Here is a 23,940-nt window from a genome sequence, read left to right on the forward strand (position 1 = left end):
TATAGCTTATATACTGAAACTGAAATACAACACTGCTATTATGATGCGCTTCATGGTATTTTTCAATATGTAAATATAATTTACAGCACAACTTGGTTAGAATTCTGATCTTATAACTGAGCTGTACAGAAATTGTTACATATGAAATTAAAGGTACATAAGAGATTGTGACTAAAGTTTCTCTAAATTCTTGTATCTGAATTAAATTTTCACAAACCATTTTGGGGTCACTACTCACACAATTTAACAAACTCTGGCCTGTGGCAAAGCTCCATGTTCCTCTGTGGTAAACATATTCATGTTTTCTCACAACATAAGGATTGAAGATGCTTCGCTATTCCCAAGTTAGTAGAGTAAAACTTTTATGAGAAAGTCAATATTTTACATTTCTGTCCCCCATCGTGATATCACCCCTTTCTTCATACACTGCTTCATAGAGAAATGAATCCACCTTCTTGTATTTTAAACATTTATTGTACACACAAAACTACACACTATATCCAGATAGCCCTAGTGTGCTTTGCCATAATTAAATAAATAAATAAACTACACACTATATCAATAAACTACACTATGGACAATTAGAATATTTACATTAAGAAATACAAGTCAATTTCGTTTTAATTTACAGCTCCCATAAGCCTTCTCCTTATCTATGACCTCTCTCTTGGAAACTAAACTTTTGGTGCCTCTCTGACTGTGGGTTATAGTGCTCTCTATACATCTTGTTGGTTGGTGTCACCCATGCATCATACCCATATTCAATAAACAATTATAAAATCTGAGATTCTGACTTTTGATGATCTCAAATAGCTTTTGAAAAATGTGACTAAGGCTGCTCAACTCCTAGTTGCCTTAAAACTGTAGGCTGCTGTTAGGTTGTTTATCCTATACATGTACTTCCATTTACAAATTTCTTACAATAAAGAGAAAAATTTTATGAACACATTTTTAATACAAGTAAAGATGATTCTATCAGAATAAAATCAAAGTTTTGTATATTTTCCATGAAGCAAGAATTCCAGTTACCAAAATGTTCATAATACTTTAAGAAGCTGAAAACAAAAGATTGATTTTCTTTACATGTAAAACTCATAGAACTTTATGTAATTAAAAGAGGCCAGTTATAAATTTAATAATGAAGACTGCTTTATGCTCTCCAAATTTGTTGTCAGAAGTTCTAAATTTTGTCGCAGTAGATATGGAAAAATGTTGAGTCAGTGTATTCTTTTTCGGGTACTTCCGTCTAAATGCAACCACCTTGGTGCAATTCTGTAATTTTTTATAGATGAGAAGATAAAAGTTACTGATTGGATACAAGTTGGTGGTTTTCACGCCTTACACTTTTTTTTTGTGGTATTCTTTTCCTGAAGTACACAGTGATTTGTTTTCGTTTGAAAAAACAGAGAATTACAGAGACTCGGTTTTATACAGCCCTCAGCTATCTAAGAAATGCATTTCCTTGTTGTTCCCTTTAGAAATTTTTCAGCAAAATTCTGTATTCCAGTAGAAATTTTACTGCAGTTTCTTCCATTGCTGGCAAATTCCACAATCTCATATTTTAAAACAAAATTTGAGGCAAAAGCTATGATTTATTTATAAAAACCATTAGAATTTCAAATACAACAACTAAAAAGTAATATACGAAAATGGCGCCATTGCTTGACTGAAGAATTATTTTGTGTATCTTTACAAGAGTTTGGCACATTGATTGACTGAAAATTTGGTGACTGCTAGAATATGTAAGTATCCTTTCACGAATATTTTAGCAAATTTTGCATAGAAAGATGTGGACATTTTTTGCCCTTTTGAGCTCATTAAAAAATAATATTTACACTTTTTAAATATTAATAACCAAAACACCAAAAAAACTTGCTGCTACATATGTATTTACTAAATGTACATATATATGTACTTAATTCATTTTAATGTTAAATCTGTACATTGCCTATTTCCATACTTAATTTTTAATCCTTAACTGCAAAACAATTTTTTATAAGAAATATTCATTATTACCCAATAAGCCCACAAGTGGCTACGGAATAAAGTAACTGAATAGTGATCCAGAATTCAAATCCCAATGAATTCCATTATGAAAATTTTGTGTAACTTGTATAACATGAATACCATAAAAGACTCAAAGGGTCTGTCATGAAGATATATCTTTGCATAGGCAGATAAGTTAAACAATAAAAGTATCACTTATTCATCAGGTTTCATTAAATAGATAATGAGAAAAAGGTGTCTTCAGAAATAAAATAAAATTATAGAGAAAATGTTCACTAATATGAATTCATAAATTTTTTAATATTTTAAAAAATTAAGAAAAGGTAACTGAATAGTTAATTGTTTCCAGTTATTATCTTTTCAATATTTTAGTACTGAATTGTAAGCTTTGGAATGCTGAAGAATGCTTGCTTTAATTTTATGCTTTGCAGATTTTTCAATGTGTAAAATTTATTTGCATAATAAATTTATATCAAACAATTCTAAGATTATATGAAATATTTTGTGAATTTCATATTTTATAAAACAGCATGTGGGGAAAAATCATTATGTAAAACATTTTTAGAATTTCAACTAGTTTATTTTATCTTAGATTCATTTGAAATCAGATATAACTGTAAATTTATTTCTAGATCTGTATACAAATAGGAAATCAGTACGTCAAAAATTGTTGCTGTGATTAGATTTATTTAGATTATGATTTTGAATGCATTGTGAAACTGCTTTTACAGAAGAAAAACTTTTTTTTCTTCATTAACTATTTAATAATATTATTAAGTAAATATTTTCTTTCTCTTGCAATTCTCATATTTCTTAAATACAAATAAGAGAACACTAATAAAAGAATAGATATTTATCGCTAAATACACGTTAAAAACGTAGATTCATTTGAGAAAACGTATGGAATCCAATACATGTTGTTAAACTTTTATATTTAAAATTTTCGATTGAAATTGTTTTAGTTTGATATAAACAGTACTTCCTACCTACTTACGCAAACCATTTCGAAAACCGAAACTACACGTCTGCTGTGTAGCTCCCTTTAATATGTTAAAGGACGTGATTCATATATACCGGATTGTCTAACCCATGCAATTTGAAAATAAAGATGAATAAAATGAAGATTTTAAATTAACAGCTCATGGTTAATAATTTTGAAGAATTATACCAGTGAATCATTTAAATATTCTTGCACGCCCTTACGTATTTGTCAACAATAAGGCAATTTGTAGCAGATTTTGGACGAGTTGGAAACAGCGTGCATGTAGCTGTTGTTTTGATGAAAATGACAGCAGACGTCATGTGATCTTAAAGCTCCAATGAAATTCAAGCGTAGGTCAGCGTCACCTGCGCAGATAACTGCGCGCGAGTCGATCTAAATCCAAAATGCCGTCTAGTTCTGAAGGGAAGTCCGTTTCGTCAACAACTCAAGCGGAGAAACCAATTCACTATACGTAAGTTTTGATAAAATAATTCCTTCTCATAAGCCAATACAGGAAAAAAGTGCGTTTTATCTCTTAATGAATTCATTCATGGATTTGTATCATTTTGTCTGTAGGTATTTGAAGGAATTTCGCGTGGAGCAGTGTCCGCTGTTCCTGCAGCACAAATGCACACAACATAAACCCTTCACGTGTTTCTATTGGCATTTTATGAACCAGCGTCGTCGAAGGCCTGTCAGAAGAAGAGATGGCACTTTCAATTATAGTCCCGATGTTTATTGTTCAAAATATGATGAAACAACAGGCATATGTCCCGATGGAGATGAGTAAGTACTTCCATTGACAGCGCTTGACAACTGCTACTCCCTGTGCGTGCAGCCATGTTTCTGTTCGGGAGGAAGGAGCTCTCGCTAGCTTTTCTCGGGTTTGGTTGTGTTTATCTTACAATTTGAGACTTAAAAGGAGATTAATATTGTTTATTAATTACAAAATATTAATGTTGTATGTCTGATTCTTTTTGTCTGTCGCGACATCGCGTATAAAACTAAATGGAAGGGGATGAACGGTATGATTATTTTCGACATGTGGACGATTCTTTTGCTTGTAAACAAAATACGCCATATTAGTGTGTCCCGCCATATTGCTTTGCGCGCGCGCAGAGTGACGTTTCTATGTCAGCGGGGGCCCTAAGTAAAAGATTTGACAGTTCAATGTTTACTATTACTGGCAGCTGATTGTTTAAATTATTCATATGATGCTAGGAATTGAATAAATTTAGAACTGTTTTAATTTTTAAAAAACAGGCGAAAAACAGATTGTTTTTAGTTTTCATTTTTTAATAAACATTAATTATTTTTCGGCTTCATTTAATTTAAATGAAATTTATAAAATTTTGAAAAGTGTTGAAAATATTTTAAGTATCAGAAATGAGATTGTTATTAAACTCTTATATTTATAAGTTATTTTTAATGAATTTAAATCCTTAAACGCGTTTTATCTTCTGAATATGCATGCCTTTCTCAATAAGTGTAATGTATTGTCATCTTTTCTTACTTCATTTAAAGAATATTAAAATGTATTCCTGAAATCAAATGTTTTAAATAAGTTTCAGTTTTAAAACTAAATTACTTTAAAGAAAAGTATGAAGTTTGACTAATTTTTAAGTTTAACAGTGTTGTTATATTTACTCATTCTCTGCAGATTGTGATGATATGCTTTCAGAAAGAGTAGGCAGGGAATTTAATTTCATTTATAAATTATGGGTTGAATAAATACTTGGAATATGTAAAACTGAAAATGTTGCCTAGAGTGGAAGTAAAGCTGTTTATAAAATTTTATGAAATATGAGTTATGGGAATGCTTAATTTGGAGTTACTTGTAGACTGAGTAGATGTATGTTAACTTGATACAGTTTCAAAAAAGTTAAAATATTGTATCTATGATAAATGAATTTCCTGTATTACATTATAAAATCATTTGTGATAATCAATTTTTAACTTATGAATAAGTTTTTATAGCTAGTACTATCTGGATAATGTGTTTTATTTAAACTAAGGTAACTAATGTGGTTAATCATCCACAAAATAAGTGTTTCCTTTTTATGCATTATTAGTGTATGGTTTTATTTATGTGTGATTTATTTTACTACATTGAATGCAAAGAACTTTATTTCTCAGTAAATCATATTCTGAGTATAGCTGGGTAATTTCAAAAAGCATATTCATTATAATGCTATCTTTAGCTGAGAAGTTTTATTTATATATCCAACTTATGTTTTGCAGTGTGGGTGAGGTAGTAGCAACATTATATTTTTATGTAAATACATGTGTGCTATATGAATGAAATATTTTGTAACTATATTTTTATAAAATATTTCATATAGTTTTATTATGTGAAGTTTTGTTTAAACTTCATAAATAAAGTGGAGGCCATCAATATATTATGTAATCAATTTGTGAATAATTGTAAAACTCTCATATGAAATTACCTTTCATTTTTAAAAATATTTTTGTAGAAGAAAGGAGAGATTTGCATATGTATAGCAGCATTTCTGTATACGCTTACTATTTTGAAATTTATTTGAGAAAGATGATTAAAGGATCTTGTGAGGGTAAACTTTGAGGTGAAACTGAGTAGACATAAATGTAATCAATAATTGAAAATTGCTTAATTTATTTTTTAAATGCAGGCTGTATATATTAAATGTTTTGGTTTTTAGAAGGGCATTTGGTACTGTTCTGTTATCAGGACCAGATTCAGAAATGTGTGCATATAAGTATGTATGCATGTATATAATATGTTATGTGTATATATATATATACATGCACATACATATATACATACATTTCTGAATCCGGTCTGGATAACAGAAGGAAATGGGGCATTTTAAGAAAGGCACATCTTTTTATATTTTGGCTAATGCGATAGTTTAACTGATTATTATTACATTAGATAATTACATGATTTTATTTACATGATATAAATTATATTTCAGTTGTTCCTATCTTCATCGCACTGCTGGAGATACAGAAAGACGCTACCACCTTAGGTATTATAAAACTGGTGTCTGCGTATATGATACAGATACCAGAGGTTACTGTGTTAAAAATGGGCCTCACTGTGCTTTTGCTCATGGGATCCATGATTTGCGAAATCCCGTGTACGATCTTAGGGAATTGCAAGCCATGGAATCAAATGAAGAAGGGCCGAATGGAATTTCTGGTCCGAATAACTTAGATAAGGAAAGAAATGCTCTGAATGAAGACCCTAAGTGGCAAGGTATATGGATTTAATTTTTTATTGTGTTTAATCTTCAGTTAATAAGATTCACAACTCATCATGAAATGTTTGTTTAGTGGTAATTTAAAGCAATTTTTTGCAATCATAGTTTTTTTTTATAGACGAGGAATTTGATTTAAATCATATCAAAGATGGGATACATCGAGATGAATTACTACATTTAGTAAGGAATTATAAGCTGAATAAAATAAAAACATCTGCCCTAAAGATAAGGATAGTGCTGATAGATCAACTTCCAGTTCATTGTGCTCCGCGGTGTTCCCCCCGCAGAGCAGCATGAAATTAATAAACAGATTTCGGAATGGCAAAAAGAGATTCGGAAAAAGAGAGGAATAAAGAACAGAGAAATTTTTATTTTAATAAATACAGAACTTTATTTCTAGCACTTTTTGTAGTGTTAGTAATCCAATTGTGCATATACAGAAAGGCATGGCAGTTAAGAAGATTTAGGAAATTCCCTATCATACCCTAAGCATAGTAGTGAGAGGTTTGCGTGAATGGTTGAGGTAGATAGTCAATTCTAGTTTAGCATAAAGAGTACTTTGAAAATAATTTCTTTGGTGGATATACATTTTTCATATAAATTATTTGACTTTATCACTAGTAAAAACATTTTCTCAATGTTATGATTTCCTCATTCACTGATATTTTCTTTATGTGCTATTATAGATTAAATATATATTAGTTTTATATTTAATAAATGTTATCGCCATCAGCTGTTAATCTTTATTAACTGCAAGTTTACCATTAAGACACTTTTCATTTGCACTAGATCAGAATTTGATCAAATACAAAATTATGAATTTAATATCTCTATAAATAGCGATTTAAAATCAATGCTCCAGGGTTCGTACGGTCCTTAAGAGTCCTTAGATTTTTTGGAATCGATTTTTGGTCCTTAAAAGTCCTTAATTTTGGCGAAAATCAGCAGAAGGTCCTTAATTTTAATCATCTGAAATTTCTGTGTCTTTTTACAATTGCCATTTTGAGTGTGAATTAGCATTTTGGAGGAATATTTTCGTTGATTCACTGGCATACATGGTTATCTTTTGAATGGGCTTATGGGTTATAATTTGTTTCTATTTCTAATATAATTGATGGAATACTCGAGTTTCTAAGCAAGAAGTGAGATTTCGAAATTCATTTTCTCTAATAAAGAGTTCTTAAACAGCTTTTCGCTTTTGGAGAGTGAATTCTTTTATTAAACGGTTCTAAATTTGGCAACTTATCAACATTTTGGCAATCTTAAGATCAGTTTCTATAGAAAATTTTTAATTCCAAGATCTGAGAGTTTTTGGATGATTTTTTTTTAAAAACTTCCTAACATTGATAAATTTCATTAAAATAAAGGTAATATATTGAAATTACATTTAAAAAATAGCATTAAAATAAAACATTTTTAATTTTCGCTGTCATATTATAAAATCTCATTTTCGCAACTTATTATACAATATTTTGACTTAAGATAATTAAGATAATTGACTTAAGATTTTGACTTTGTGATAAAGGATAAAAATAAAGAAGGTATAATGCTATAAAGCACAATTTACGAAATGCCCTTAGCAAAAGCAAAATTAGCTATGTAATTAGTTAAAAATATCTTTAATTTTTTCATAGTAAAAGTTTTTCACATGTAATTGTCTCGGAATATTCAAAATTCTCAGAGTATATATCAGTTTTCTCTATATAATTAATTTTACACTTTTTCCCTCCTTTTTTTTCCAAAATATTTTTGGCTTTTTGCTGTTAGTGAATTAGTAGGGATAATTTTTCTTTAGTATTTTAGCCATTGCAGCCTGGAAAGTTTAGAAGGATTTGAAAGCAAGATTTATAGACCCACGATTCTGGAAAATTCGAGAAATATGTGACAAAATAAAAAATGTCTCCATGGTATCAACACATAATGGATGTATTTTACTGAAAGTTTGTGATGAATTTCTTACTTTTTGGAGGACATCTGGAAGAACAATGAAAACATAATATTTGAATGTTTTACTCCTGATACTATAGAATCATTTTCTTAACATGTTTATCTTCCCTTTATTTTCTCTACTTTTCACTAAACACAAGCATGGAAAATAACAAAAATGCTTCTAATCTTGTCACATGGGCAGGCAAATTGTAGAAAGAGATTTTTTTATTAATAGAGAAATTGAAAACTTACAATTTAAAAGATTAAGACAATTACAATTTAAGAATTAATATTTAAAATGCACTAGGCATTTTCCCACCTGATGCAATCTATGTGGAGCCTAAATTCCACTTCCAATCCCTGCTCTAAATTCTAAAAGTTGTGCCATTTCAAGATTTTGTTGTTTGGTGTGTCACTAAATTCTAAAAATTCTGCCACAATGGCTCTGTAACTGTCCTTTACCATATATATTTCTTCTGAATGTTCATATTACTAAAGAAATAAAATTAGCCATTTTCTATACATTCTAACTGCATTTCATGTTTTTTAGAATAACGGAAATCTTTAATTAAATCCAAAAATTCTAAAATGAAAAGTAGTCGTGTTGAAGAAAGAAATTAATAAAGACAAAGAAAATTATTCTTCAAAGAAATGTGCAGTTATTATTATGTAAATTACCCAATTGTTTATGATTTCAGCCTTTACTATAATTTCCCATTTCTATTTCCTCATATGATAGAGTTACTGAGCCAGATTAAATTAAAATTAAATTATATAATCTTCAACCGCTAGTCCACACTTTTAGTTTGAATTTGACCGTTCTTGTTTAAATACGTCACTATGAGCTGTAAATGATAGTGTTAGCATCAGAACATGCCTTTGTATTCAATGTTCTTTTTATATAAGAGGCTTATTTAAACCTTTGTCTGATATTTTAGTTATTTTCAGACATAGCCATAAATTGCTTCACATCAGTTGGGGGTTTTCGACTATTTAACTTTTACCAGATCAAGTAAACCCTCATAGGTACATTGTGGAGAGGTTGACAAGTTAGGAGATAAAGCAGTTAGGTTGATGCAGAAACTAGCGAGAGCATTGGTTTGCATTTTGAGACAAATCTCTGATTGTTAGAAAAGGTGCTTAAAGAGAAGGAAATCGATATAAACTAGCCAAAATGTTTGGGAAGGCTTCAAATTAAAATGACGGATAAATATTTTGTTGAGTGTTGTTGTTACAAAACATAAATGTTTTGTAGGTTTTAATGTGTAATTATTCTAATATCATTTAAGAATCAATGTTATAAATTGCATGCATTTTAAACTGTGAAATTTGATTAGATTTTGATTTTAATAGGGCTTTTTTAACAAAATATTGTTAAAAATAAAATTTAATTCTGGCCATGTAAGTCCATAATGACTAAGGTTATCTAATTACCTAATTTAATTATTTATAACTAACTGCTTAACCCTTAAAAATTATCTCTACGTATTAAAGCGAGTTATTGCCTTTCATTAATACTCACTGTGGTCACAAGATAAAACACAAAAACGTAAAATTTCAAGTAAAACGTATTCTTTGCATCTAGTGAGACTTAAAATAATACAAAAAACTTATCACCTATGGTGCTTTAATGGCTTATTGGAACCTTGAAGTATATTAACTGGGTTTCAACCCCTGAAACTGTACACGAAGCTATGACACTAACTGCATCAAACAGAGCCAGACTAACTTTCAACACTTGCGAACGTACATCAGGACACCTGCCTACATCAGGCCTTTCAGGTTTGTTCTAATGAGCAGGTCTATCTCTAGACAAGCAGCAGCAATAACAACATTCAGTCTTCTGTTCTGAATCATGCTGATTATGATCTTGCTTCTCATTTTAACCTATGCCGTTTGACATAAAATCTACCTGCTATTTACTCAACCTCTAGACTGACCAAGTACATGACAAAATGAGATATTTAAAAAAATCAACATAAAGCTAACTGTGAGTAAACGTAAATGTCACTTATCTTCTTTCAAATATGTCCATCTGTTATAAGTGTAAAATATTTAATGCTACTTGATAAATTGCATAAAGTTTATTTTATTCTCAAACTTATTAATAATTATGTTAATTAATTCATGTTTAGTAATAATGCAGACTACTTAGAGATATATTTTATTTTTTTAGGATGGTATCACAAAAGTGAAATTCAGGCATAGATAGTATATTTAATTGAATTTATTCAGTTCCCATTTGCTCATAGGTCCTTAATTTTTTTCATTAATGGTCCTTAAAAGTACCTAATTTTCATGTGCAGAAATGTGTACGAACCCTGTGCTCCTGAATAAAACTTTTTTCTAAAATAAAATGTATCTTTTAGAAATTTGCATCTCAAACTTAGCATAACATAAGTCTGTATGTAATACCCCAAAATTAATAGCCTTGGTATTTTTTATTAAGATTTGCTTCCTCTCCTTTATTTTGCTTAACAAATTTTTGGTTGTGGAAAGCATTTTATTTATTGGCATTGTTTCTCCTTGTGTGTGTGTAGATATACACATTGACAAGTCAAAACATTATGACCATCCTCACATTTTTCAATAAATTCACTTAGATGACATGGAGGGCACGTGATTAAATGGAAATAGTATTTATCTGCTGCTGTTGAAGGTAAGGAATCATTCTTCCACTTACGTTTGCGAGTGATGGGAAAGGTGCTGATCTAAGCAAATTTGATAGAGGGCAGATTTTAATGGGCTGAAGACTCGGAAAAAGTATCTCTGAAACTACACTGCTCATAGGTTGTTCACAATCTGCCATTTAGTGTTTATGCAAAGAGGATAAATAGCAGTGAAACCAGCAGTAAATACCAAGATGTTGGACATCCACCCGTCATCAAAGAAAAAGGACGTCAGAGACTTGGTGCAGTAAAATCAGCACCAGACAGTAGCTCAGCTGACAGCCCAATACAGCGCAAGTGTTTCAAAACACACAGTTCAGTGGACTGTTAGATGTGGGCCTGAACAGATCCTAGATCGTTGGAAACGCACATGCAAATTAAAACTGACCGCCCTTTTTTACAGAAATATAATATGCTTGATAATCATTTGGCTGTCCATATGCTGTGCACAATCTTGTCTTTTGCTAAGATTGGCCCTGGAACTGCATAGCAGATGTCCCACTTTGGCCTCTGTGGACTAAGCGTCATTGTCAACTACACCTTCAGTGGGCCCCGGAACATTGAGACTGGACCATGGATAAGTGGAAGACGGTTGCCTGGCCAGATGAATCATGATTTCTCATTCATCAAAATTTGGCTTTTCAGTTTATATACACAGAGAGAGAGATTCTGATTGCATAAAATTTTTATCATATTGTATAAAATATGTTGTTAAAAAAAGTATACTTTGCATCATTTAACTAAATTCATGCGATCCCAAGTGTCATAGGTCATTTTTAAATAGAAATTTTTTAATTAATTATTTAAGAGATTAGTTTCATGATCTCTTTAAAGTGTCCAGTTGTATAGATGATTAATGCATCACAGTACGTTATAGTATAGATAGTAGACATTAGATATTAAAATATGGCTACATGAAAAAGACATTAAATAATTGTGTGTGTAACAGATGGTGATAATTAGCAAAGTAATATTTTCAAATAACGAATAAAACATTTTAAAAAGCTGTCAAAAATGTTAAATACAATTGAGTAAATCAAAACATTTCTGATTTTTCTCTCATTTTAAATTTTAGTTATTGCCAAGATATCTGTTCTTTTTTTAGAAATGGTGGTATAAAGTAATTGACATTTCATTAGAAAAGAAAATATATTGATGTAAAAAATATTTGGTAATTTTCTGTTATCAGGACCAGGTTAAGAAATGTATGGATGTATATGTTCATGTATGCATGTATATATGTAAATATGTATGTGTGTGTACACACACACATATGCCCATACATACATTTCTAAATCTGGTCCCGATAAAAAGAGTACTAAATGTTTTTAAAAAAGAGTGTTTTGAGCTCTTGCATTGATGCTAGAATTTGGATTGGGTTCAGTTATTTGATAATGGAAATATATGAGTGTATCAACCCTAGACACTGCAAGAAGCAAAGCCTTTGTAGAAATTTTTGTATTATATATGGCCTTTATTTGTAATAGACAACAGGAAAGCCGTGGAAACCTCGTGCAGTCAGTTCTGTTGCAGAACATAGGACCTAAAGTAAACTATCAGTGTTTGATGATTTTTGGCTCCCAGCCATTACTTAAGTATGATTAATGTTAATGTAAGGATTAATTTAAAAGCATATCCATAAAGCTCTCTTTTAAGTTCTTATTACAGTGCATATTCAAAGATCTGGAATCTCCAAGATTTCAGCGTTTTTTTGGAGTTATAAAATTTTCAGAATTTTTCATGAATTTGAATCTAGTAAGACTACATGTTGAAATTATAAAATATTTGTTAAATAATGGTGTGAGCTCAAGCAAACAAAATATACCCTCCATTGTAAAAGCAATTTTGTTTTATGTGTTAGTACTTTCTTTTGATTTATATAGAGCATGATTTCATTGATCCTGTCCTATAACTGCCATGTCGAGAATTTCCATTAAGTAGTCACATGAAGACTTTTCATTCTGAGTAACCTCTTTATCAGTTTCTTCACAATCAGTGGCAACATTTTCTAAATTTAAAATCATTGTACATGTTTGCTGCGTGAAAATTGATTGGGATTGTATCATAACCCTCTTCCCCACTAAATCAACAAAAGGAAACCAGTATGGCCAACAGTCCACTCCCAAAAAAATGTATCCTTAAGGTTAGTTGACTTGCAGTATCTAGGGTTTATATGTGATAATAAAATTTGCCCCCTCCGTCGCAGTCATTCGATAGTCAAAGATCAAAATGTAATTTACTAGCCAGTTGGTGTTTAATGCTGCAACAACATGTGGGATAACTTGGAAGAAAAGATTTCTTTTTAAAAAAATTTTAGGAGGTCAGGCAATAGTCATTCTGGTAAATGCACATCCATGTTTCAGACATAGTGCAGTATTTTCATTACTACTACATTGTGTTTAACATTGATTTAGAAATGGGTATCTAAATCCTTTTATCTGAAATTTTTGTAAAATTATTAGTGTAATCACAAGCTATTAATTTTTATAACATCTTGGACTTTTGTGTGTGTGTGTGTGTGTGTATGTGTGTGAGAGAGAGAGAGAAATCATTAGTGTGATTACCATCTAAATAATTTTTTCTCAGTGGCGCATAATGTGAAATAAAGTAAATAGGAGTGATTACTGTGGCAGGTAAGGAAAATTGTGTGCATGACCTAAGTTTAGCATACTTGTATTTTTTTGTTTGTTTGTTTTGTTGTTTGTGTCGTAGTTGTATTGGGATATAATTTCACACTGTTCTCTAAATTCAGATGCAAATTTCTGGAAGCTGATTTGTTCTCTTAAACATCAATTAAAAAAATGCATAATTTGCCCAGTAATTTAATAAATTTCTCTTCTTTATTGCATATATGGTTCATAATTTATGTGTCACATTTGGTGAAAGGAGACCATAACGTTGTTAAACTATCAACAGTATGAAACAGTATATTCCATTATCTTTTTAATTTACTAGCTATAAATTTAATTTAACAAGAGTAAGCAAAAATCTTTTTTTTTTTTTTCCTTTTTGCTGTAATTTTAAGGAACTATCCTTTTAACCCTTTACTTTTTGAATTATTATATAATTATTTGTAACCTGTAATGTACTTAACATAAATTGTGCATGGTTTTTATTTTTTTTATCGTAGATACCAACTATGTTTTAGCCAATTATAAAACTGAACAGTGTAAAAGGCCTCCACGACTATGCAGGCAAGGTTATGCCTGCCCTTCTTTCCATAACAACCGAGACAGGAGGAGGAGCCCCAAGAAATCTAAGTATAGGTAGGTTTTTTTTTTTTTTTTTTTTTTTTTTTTAACTTGTCAAAACAAATCGCAGAAACCATTTTTGTATTCTGAAATTGTATAAAGAGTGAATGCTCGTTTATTCAAACCTTCGAACAAATTAATCCAAAGGTCCCCCAAAACTTGTATTGGAATTCATGTTAACAATATCTCATTAAGTTGAACTAAATTTTTATCATTATGTTTAATTCAGAGTAAATATTTGACAGAATTCTTTTTTCTCATTTAATGGAGAAAATACATGCACTGTTTATTATTTTGTGTGTCCGAATCATCTGTTTTTCTTTTCTGTGTAAAGAGGCATATATCTGCATTTCCACTAAATGTTAGTGGCTATTGTCATACTATCCACCTCTTAGCAGTGCTTAACGGACAAAGGTTCCTGGATTCATTCAATTCCAACCTCTTTCCTTGTATTCATTCAGAACCCTTTATAAATGGATCAAGGTAGGGAGAGAATCACTTGTTTATTTGTTATCGGTTTTCTTAGAATTTCATAAAAACTATGTTCTAGAGACTTGCTTCAGTTATGCCTACAATGCAGACTAGTTAATGTGCTACCAACTACGATTGTGAAGCTACAAATGGATCAAGGAATCAATTCAGAATCTTAAAACAAATTATCTTAAGAGACTTTACAGCAAATCATTTTTTAGACTAGAAGAGAAACACGCTAATGTGACAATCAAAATCGTAAAAAACAACCTTATATTTAGCGTAGGTATAATGAAACACTCAATCGATTTCGAGGGCAGCTAAAGGTCCCTCCTCATCAGGAGAAAGAAATACATAGAAAGAAGAAAATAGGAATCACAGAAACACGTGGTGCTTATCAGCACTGCACGTGGTTATAACTAGATTTTTAATCAGAGTTGCACTGGCCGCCTACTTTTACTGAGCCAGGCTGTCTGATCAAGCATAAAGAAATATTAGCGAAGTTAAAATAGGGAGCGAGGGGCAAATGCACATTACGCTCAAAATCTGAACTTCAAATAATGGAAAGCAACCACTGAACGGATTTTTATACCCTCTGGTAGTACCAAGTGCGAGGAGGTAACGCCATCTATCGGCAAAAATAATTGAATTAAGATAGTAGAATTTTAAAGGCATTAGGAAGGACTGGATTGGACTTCAAATCATTAACTAAACTTTCTAAATCTTTGTGAATGTGAAAAGCCTCAAGAAAATCCAATTCGCCTATGGAAGAAGCCTTTTGGATGATTTTTGCAGACCCAAAATCAAAATTATGGTTAAAAGTCCAGCTATGATACACTATTGAAGACTTGTTAATTTCCCCTTTTTTGACATAAAATTCATGTTCCTTGATACGAAACTTCAACGCTCTTTTTGTTTGGCCAATATATCTTAAACCACACTGACATGATATACTATAAATTCCCCAAGAATTCAAGACAGAAACGCAATCTTTTAGAATCGAAGGGTGAATTTTATTAATAGAGGAGAAACCGACTTGAAAATTGAATTTCTGGAGAATCCGTGCAATTTTATAGCTAACAGAAGGATAAAATGGAAGCACGACAAGGTCATTGATATTATTTCTAACAGTGGAATGTCTTCTTTGATGGGAATCTGAAAATTTTTTGATGGCTTTATCAATAATCACGGGAGAAAATCCACGGTCAATCGCAACTGCTCTCAAATAATTAAGTTCATTGGTAAGCAAAGATTCAGAGGAACAAACTTTTAGCGCGCGGAAAACATAATAGTAAAAAGAAGCCATTTTTTGCTTAACAGGGTGGCATGACTTGGCATGGGGTGGTAAACAAACTGCAAAGGGTTTACGGTACACAGTGGTGCTAAAATCGGTTTCATTGCGGATTATAAGAATATCGAGGAAGGGGAGGGAATTGTTGCATTCAATTTCAAGAGTGAATTGGATGGCTGGATCAATTGAATTCATAATAGATAGAATCTTGGATAAATCCTTTTTATAACCGTCAAAAAGTGCGAAAGTGTCGTCAACATACCGAATCCAAAGACGAAAAGATAATTTATCAAATAATTTCATCTCAAAATAGTGCATATAAATGTCAGCAAGTACCGGACTGAGAGGATTACCCATAGCCAATCCTTCAACTTGACGAAAATATGCATTTTGGAAAACAAAGTGGGTTTGACTTAGAGAAACTTTTGTAAGCGAAACCAACTCATTAATTTCAGTATGTGTGAAGTGAAATTCCCGAAGCCTAGTTTCAAGACTATCCGAGATTCATCCGAGATTCTATCTATTATGAATTCAATTGATCCAGCCATCCAATTCACTCTTGAAATTGAATCCAACAATTCCCTCCCCTTCCTCGATATTCTTATAATCCGCAATGAAACCGATTTTAGCACCACTGTGTACCGTAAACCCTTTGCAGTTTGTTTACCACCCCATGCCAAGTCATGCCACCCTGTTAAGCAAAAAATGGCTTCTTTTTACTATTATGTTTTCCGCGCGCTAAAAGTTTGTTCCTCTGAATCTTTGCTTACCAATGAACTTAATTATTTGAGAGCAGTTGCGATTGACCGTGGATTTTCTCCCGTGATTATTGATAAAGCCGTCAAAAAATTTTCAGATTCCCATCAAAGAAGACATTCCACTGTTAGAAATAATATCAATGACCTTGTCGTGCTTCCATTTTATCCTTCTGTTAGCTATAAAATTGCACGGATTCTCCAGAAATTCAATTTTCAAGTCGGTTTCTCCCCTATTAATAAAATTCACCCTTCGATTCTAAAAGATTGCGTTTCTGTCTTGAATTCTTGGGGAATTTATAGTATATCATGTCAGTGTGGTTTAAGATATATTGGCCAAACAAAAAGAGCGTTGAAGTTTCGTATCAAGGAACATGAATTTTATGTCAAAAAAGGGGAAATTAACAAGTCTTCAATAGTGTATCATAGCTGGACTTTTAACCATAATTTTGATTTTGGGTCTGCAAAAATCATCCAAAAGGCTTCTTCCATAGGCGAATTGGATTTTCTTGAGGCTTTTCACATTCACAAAGATTTAGAAAGTTTAGTTAATGATTTGAAGTCCAATCCAGTCCTTCCTAATGCCTTTAAAATTCTACTATCTTAATTCAATTATTTTTGCCGATAGATGGCGTTACCTCCTCGCACTTGGTACTACCAGAGGGTATAAAAATCCGTTCAGTGGTTGCTTTCCATCATTTGAAGTTCAGATTTTGAGCGTAATGTGCATTTGCCCCTCGCTCCCTATTTTAACTTCGCTAATATTTCTTTATGCTTGATCAGACAGCCTGGCTCAGTAAAAGTAGGCGGCCAGTGCAACTCTGATTAAAAATATAGTTATAACCACGTGCAGTGCTGATAAGTACCACGTGTTTCTGTGATTCCTATTTTCTTCTTTCTATGTATTTCTTTCTCCTGATGAGGAGGGACCTTTAGCTGCCCTCGAAATCGATTGTTTCATTATACCTACGCTAAATATAAGGTTGTTTTTTACGATTTTGAAATCATTTTTTCTTTAGAATGGGACGAAAACTACAACATTACGCTGCTGACAGCTATAAATGCCAGCGTCATATGGGATGTTGTTAAAGCAAAATTAGTAATTGCTTTCTAAATTCTTCACACCGAAGAGAACAGCCATATCAAAGAATATGACACCGTTGATACAGCTTTTCTTGAATTCTAAAAATTTAAATGTGATAATTTTTCTGATTATGTAAAGGCAGATGAAGACTTGGAAGTCTGTGGAAAACTGAGTGACGATGGCATAATCAAAACTATCCAAGAAGATGAAAAAGAAGAAACCTTAGCGGATTCAGAAGAGAATGCAGAGACTGTTAAGTGTCCTAATCATCAAGCCATAATGGACTCTATAAAAACTCATAAAAGCATTTATTCGGATTGAACCTTTCTCTGAAAATGAAATGTTTACTTGAAATCGAGAAGCTGGCTGAAAAAAGTTGGCATAATAAACAGACTAGACATCTGTTTTACAGGTTTTCTTAAAGATGTAATTCATATTTTTAATTAAAGTTTACTTTCTACTGCATATTTTCTGCTTCATTAATATATTTAATTTTAGAAGCGTATCATAATATATTTTCTGGGGTTATACATACTAGAAGATTCTTTTTTTTTTTTTTTTCTCTCTTTAGTGATATACTTTTAAAGTTATACTTTCTCTTAATATTGAATAATTCGAACATTTAATTTCCAAGTAAGGAGCATCTGCTGTATTTAAATGTAATGTTAATTAATTAAGACACAAAAACATGCCGAATAAATACTAATTCAGAAGTCAAACAACAAAAATCAGCGTTATACCTACAAAATTTTCACAGGACTAGTTTCGATGGTTTTACCGAACCATCATCTTCAGCTGCAAAACCGCAAATGAACAAGATAGGAAATAATGATTAGATAAGAGAAGAAAGCCTGGACAAGAATAAGCAAGTGGCGCCATCTGTTGGCGAAACCAGAACTAAAACATAATTTCTCTAAAAGCCGAAGGCAAATTTGGATTGGAATTAGGATCGTTAACTAGAACAGAAAGATTTTTATGAATGTGAAATGCCTCTAGAAAATCCAGTTCTCCAATGGAAGATGTTTTTTGAATAATTTTGGCAGCAGAAAAATTGAAAGTGTGATTTTCGGACCAACAGTGTTGAGCAACAGAACACCTCTGTGTTTCCTTTTTTCTAACATATGCCTCATGTTCTTTGATGCGAAATTTTAAGGCTCTCTTAGTTTGGCCAATGTAAATTAAACCACACTGGCAAGGAATCCTATAAATACCCCAGGAATTCAAATCCGGAATGGGGTCCTTGAGTATAGAAGTTGGAATTTTATTGATGGGAGAAAAAACAACCCGAAAGTTAAATTTCTGCAAAATATGTGCAACTCCATAGCCAATTGATGGAAAGAAGGGAATGACAACAGAATCCCTATAATCTCCTAAAATAACAGTGTGGCCTTTAGTGTGTTGAGATGAGAATTTTTTAACTGCTTGATTAATAATGTTGGGTGAAAAGCCCCTGTCAATAGCTATTGCTTTTAAATAATTTAGTTCTTCATCAAGGGCTAGCTTGGAGGAGCAAACTTGAAGAGCACGGAAAACATAGGAATAAAATGAAGCTAACTTTTGTTTAGTCGAATGACATGATTTAAAGTGTGGTGGAAGGCAAACGGATGAAGGTTTACGGTAAACTGTAGTACTGAAGTTGGATGTGTCACGTGTGACCAGAATGTCGAGAAACGGAAGAGAACCGCAAGTCTCAAGCCCAAAAGTGAACTGAACAGCAGGACCAATAGAATCCACCGTTGAAAGAACCCTATCCAAATCATCCCTACCACCCTCAAACAGGGCAAAAGTATCGTCCACGCAGCGGAACCATGCCGGGAAGTCCAAAGTTTCAAACAATTTTGATTCATAATAATGCATGTAGATATCAGCCAGGATGGGACTGAGGGGACTTCCCATGGCTAATCCCTCAGTTTGCTTGTAATATTTATTTTGGAAAGCAAAATGTGTTTGTTTCAAACAGAGTTGAGTGAGAGAAATTAGCTCATCAATTTCGATGCAAGAGAAATGAAATTCGCGAAGTCTGGTTTCTAGACATCTTAATGCACCCTCCACTGGGACATCGATGGTGTCACTAAACTCTTAAACGAAGGACCATATAATCCGATCCCTGAAGATCCTTCACCTTCGGACTTATCCAAAATAAAAACTGCGATCAAATCTTCGCAAATCATTTCAAGCAACTTAAAACATTCGCTTATCCCATCTGTTGCGAATTGTGCCAGATTATATGCTCTTCCCAAAATTCATAAAAGTGGTATTCCTTTCCGCCCTATTGTATCAAATTTAGGTACTGCCTCGTATCCTTTAGCTAAATATTTAGTTTCTAGATTTTCCACTCTATTAGACAATAACATTTACACCATAAAAAATTCAATAGAGTTTGTAAAAAAGGTTAAAAACATTTCTCCTAGTAATTTACTCATGGTTTCTTTTGATGTAAAATCATTATTCACCAATGTCCCAGTGGAGGGTGCATTAAGATGTCTAGAAACCAGACTTCGCGAATTTCATTTCTCTTGCATCGAAATTGATGAGCTAATTTCTCTCACTCAACTCTGTTTGAAACAAACACATTTTGTTTTCCAAAATAAATATTACAAGCAAACTGAGGGATTAGCCATGGGAAGTCCCCTCAGTCCCATCCTGGCTGATATCTACATGCATTATTATGAATAAAAATTGTTTGAAACTTTGGACTTCCCTGCATGGTTCCGCTGCGTGGACGATACTTTTGCCCTGTTTGAGGGTGGTGGGGATGATTTGGATAGGGTTCTTTCAACGGTGGATTCTATTGGTCCTGCTGTTCAGTTCACTTTTGGGTTTAAGACTTGCGGTTCTCTTCCGTTTCTCGACATTCTGGTCACACGTGACACATCCAACTTCAGTACTACAGTTTACCGTATAGCTTCATCCGTTTGCCTTCCACCACACTTTAAATCATGTCATCCGACTAAACAAAAGTTAGCTTCATTTTATTCCTATGTTTTCCGTGCTCTTCAAGTTTGCTCCTCCAAGCTAGCCCTTGATGAAGAACTAAATTATTTAAAAGCAATAGCTATTGACAGGGGCTTTTCACCCAACATTATTAATCAAGCAGTTAAAAAATTCTCATCTCAACACACTAAAGGCCACACTGTTATTTTAGGAGATTATAGGGATTCTGTTGTCATTCCCTTCTTTCCATCATTTGGCTATGGAGTTGCACATATTTTGCAGAAATATAACTTTCGGGTTGTTTTTTCTCCCATCAATAAAATTCCAACTTCTATACTCAAGGACCCCATTCCGGATATGAATTCCTGGGGTTTTTATAGGATTCCTTGCCAGTGTGGTTTAATTTACATTGGCCAAACTAAGAGAGCCTTAAAATTTCGCGTCAAAGAACATGAGGCATATGTTAGAAAAAAAGGAAACACAGAGGTCTTCTGTTGCTCAACATTGTTGGTCCGAAAATCACACTTTCAATTTTTCTGCTGCCAAAATTATTCAAAAAACATCTTCCATTGGAGAACTGGATTTTCTAGAGGCATTTCACATTCATAAAAATCTTTCTGTTCTAGTTAACGATCCTAATTCCAATCCAAATTTGCCTTCGGCTTTTAGAGAAATTATGTTTTAGTTCTGGTTTCGCCAACAGATGGCGCCACTTGCTTATTCTTGTCCAGGCTTTCTTCTTTTATCTAATCATTATTTCCTATCTTGTTCATTTGCGGTTTTGCAGCTGAAGATGATGGTTCGGTAAAACCATCGAAACTAGTCCTGTGAAAATTTTGTAGGTATAACGCTGATTTTTGTTGTTTGACTTCTGAATTAGTAATGTTAATTATTCAGATGTTCACTTTTATGGTCAAAAAGGTCACAGGCTATGCTTATAGAACAGTTCTTCTTGAAATATTTAAAAAAAAAAGTACATATTAATGCCTGATATTCATAGAAACAGTCTTGAACGCACCTCTTGACAAGAATACTGCTGTATGTAGAAATATATATCAATGGTTTAATGAATGTAAGTGTGATGAACATGTTGAAAATTTTATTATTTTTATGCATTTTACATCTGTTAATGTTAAATTCAATTTTAGGTCAACTCCATGTCCCAATGTTAAACAAGCAGATGAATGGGGAGATCCTGCAAATTGTGAAAATGGTGATAGCTGCCCATATTGTCATACACGTACAGAACAACAATTTCATCCTGAGGTAGAGTGCAACTTGCTGTGTTTCCTACATTTAGATGTTTCAGTTAACTTTTAACTAAATGATCATTATTAAAACATTTTTCATTTTATCAAGTGAATTGATATAAATTATTAGGAAGTTTTCAAGATAGAAATGAATAGGAAATATACTTTCACAAGTATTATGCAAAGTTTCATTTTTTTATATTTGTGGGCTTTGTTTACTATCTCAGTTTTTTAATCAGATATTTAAAAAAATAAGACTTGTATCTTTTGGTCATTTTGTATTCATATAACTCTGGAAAGTTAAGATTTATTAGGAAATAAACTTTTTAAATTTTGCAGTTTTTGAAAATAATTTCTATACTCTCTTTAGATATACAAATCTACGAAGTGCAATGACATACTGCAAACAGGATACTGTCCTCGTGGACCATTCTGTGCTTTTGCTCATGTAGATAGTAAGTATTTTATAATTTTTTTGTTTGTTCATTTGTTTAAACTTTGAAGAACAAAATCTTAAGTTTTAATTTGTATTTTTCAGAGGAAATTTCTGCAGTAAGAGATCTAGGACCTGACCATACAACAGATTTAGCAGCAATATTGTCAAGTGCTCTTCCCCCATCTACAAGCAGTCAAAATCAACACATTCCTGTAAGATGTTCCATTTATGAAAATTTAGTTTTTAAAAATTGTTATCAAATAATTGTTTAGTTTTCTCATTAAATCTGAATGCCTAAAGTGTAGTTTTTCAGTATTATTTCCTTGATATAAAATTTTCAAGTTTTCTTAAACTATGTCAGCTTAATCTAATAAGAAAATAACTCTTGCGTCATTTGCTATCAACAGCAACAATAAAAAAGACAGCCAGCCAGTTCCAATGAATTAATCTAATTGACTTTCTTTTTATGTGTTGTTTTGCCTATTAATATGCAGTATATTTGCAGTGTCATTTAAATATTTTAATTCAAACTAATATTGAAATTTTTTTATCATTAAACTAAATTAAAAAATTTTTGTGTACAGTAAAATTATTTATTTATATGACATAGAAATTATTAAAATGCATGACAGATATTAACTTTCCAATAAATTTTGCATTTATGATAGTATCTTGCTAAAAATAGTAGCTTTTTCCCCATGTTGTTGATTTGGTACATTTCAAACCAACTCATTGTTCAACTGTGTGCCAGAACATGCTCTGAAAATTTATATACATCTCAGAGCATGCATCTGAAAATTGTCACTTCTAGAATTAAGAAAATATACACAACAATATCCTCTAGACATAATAGAAATACATGTATTTTTTAAGAAGCTATTGAAATTTAGTTAAATTATTATATGCTCTTTTTTAGCCATAATGGAGTTTTTGGAAAAAAATGGCCATTTATAGGTGAGGAAATAGGCAATGCTTTTTAAACAGTATCTAAAAGTATGTACAGTAATAATTTTGAAACTAGTAAATGCAATTTTTCCTTGCTGATTCAAACATAAGTTACAGATAAAATTTAGTCTTCTGGATTATGAAAAAATAATGTATCAGAATTATCTGATCTTATCTCACATAGATTCAAGATCATTCTGCTTGCAAGAACACTGTAGTCCTGAGTAATACTGATTGTAGTGATTGATGCGTGATGCACTTTATTGGTCATTAAAAAAGTTGTCCATAATACTGGTTTGGTTTTCATATGCTGAAATCTGCTTGTGATTTTCTTACAGACATGTACCGGTATATGCTGATCTGGTTCTAGTCTTTCAATTGAGGTATGCTGTTACAGGTACAGCTAGGAACTAGGACAGCACCTTTATAGTACTTTGGTGTTTCGATTATAACATCGTGCAGAAATGTTCCACATTTTCCCAGGTCATGCCATAATGTCTTTAAGATATAAAAATGAGGGACAAGTGAAAAAAATCATCCAAACAAGAAATCAAAAGAATAAAAATATGCTTTATTGAAAAAGTAGCTCCAGGAAACCTGGAGAGAAGACCAATTTCCATGTAACAGACACCTGGCAAGAAAAATCTAGTCCATGCTGACGTCAAGCAGTTGTTGAAACTCCGCAGGCCTATTC

General features: G+C 32.0%; 1 protein-coding gene across 4 annotated transcripts in view; it reads left to right on the plus strand.

Annotated features, from left to right (window-relative positions):
* The window catches only part of unk (RING finger protein unk), a 101,538-nt gene that overhangs the window by 22,991 nt on the left and 54,607 nt on the right, over nt 1–23,940 (plus strand). For 2 of the 4 annotated variants that reach the window (XM_035367433.2, XM_035367432.2), the window contains exons 2-7: nt 3,566–3,775; nt 5,944–6,227; nt 13,960–14,095; nt 21,764–21,881; nt 22,236–22,320; nt 22,404–22,513. In XM_035367433.2, the coding sequence (XP_035223324.1) occupies nt 3,660–3,775; nt 5,944–6,227; nt 13,960–14,095; nt 21,764–21,881; nt 22,236–22,320; nt 22,404–22,513 (849 nt within the window). In that variant the 5' untranslated portion in view covers nt 3,566–3,659. Of the gene's footprint in view, nt 1–2,649; nt 3,462–3,565; nt 3,776–5,943; nt 6,228–13,959; nt 14,096–21,763; nt 21,882–22,235; nt 22,321–22,403; nt 22,514–23,940 lie in introns of those variants that run through there. The other 2 variants (XM_035367431.2, XM_035367436.2) reach the window with 2 other exon arrangements.

Source organism: Stegodyphus dumicola, chromosome 8, assembly GCF_044657685.1.
Source record: "Stegodyphus dumicola isolate Sdum_Otavi_A_Nest chromosome 8, ASM4465768v1".
In the NCBI taxonomy this organism is placed as follows: Eukaryota; Metazoa; Arthropoda; class Arachnida; order Araneae; family Eresidae; genus Stegodyphus; species Stegodyphus dumicola.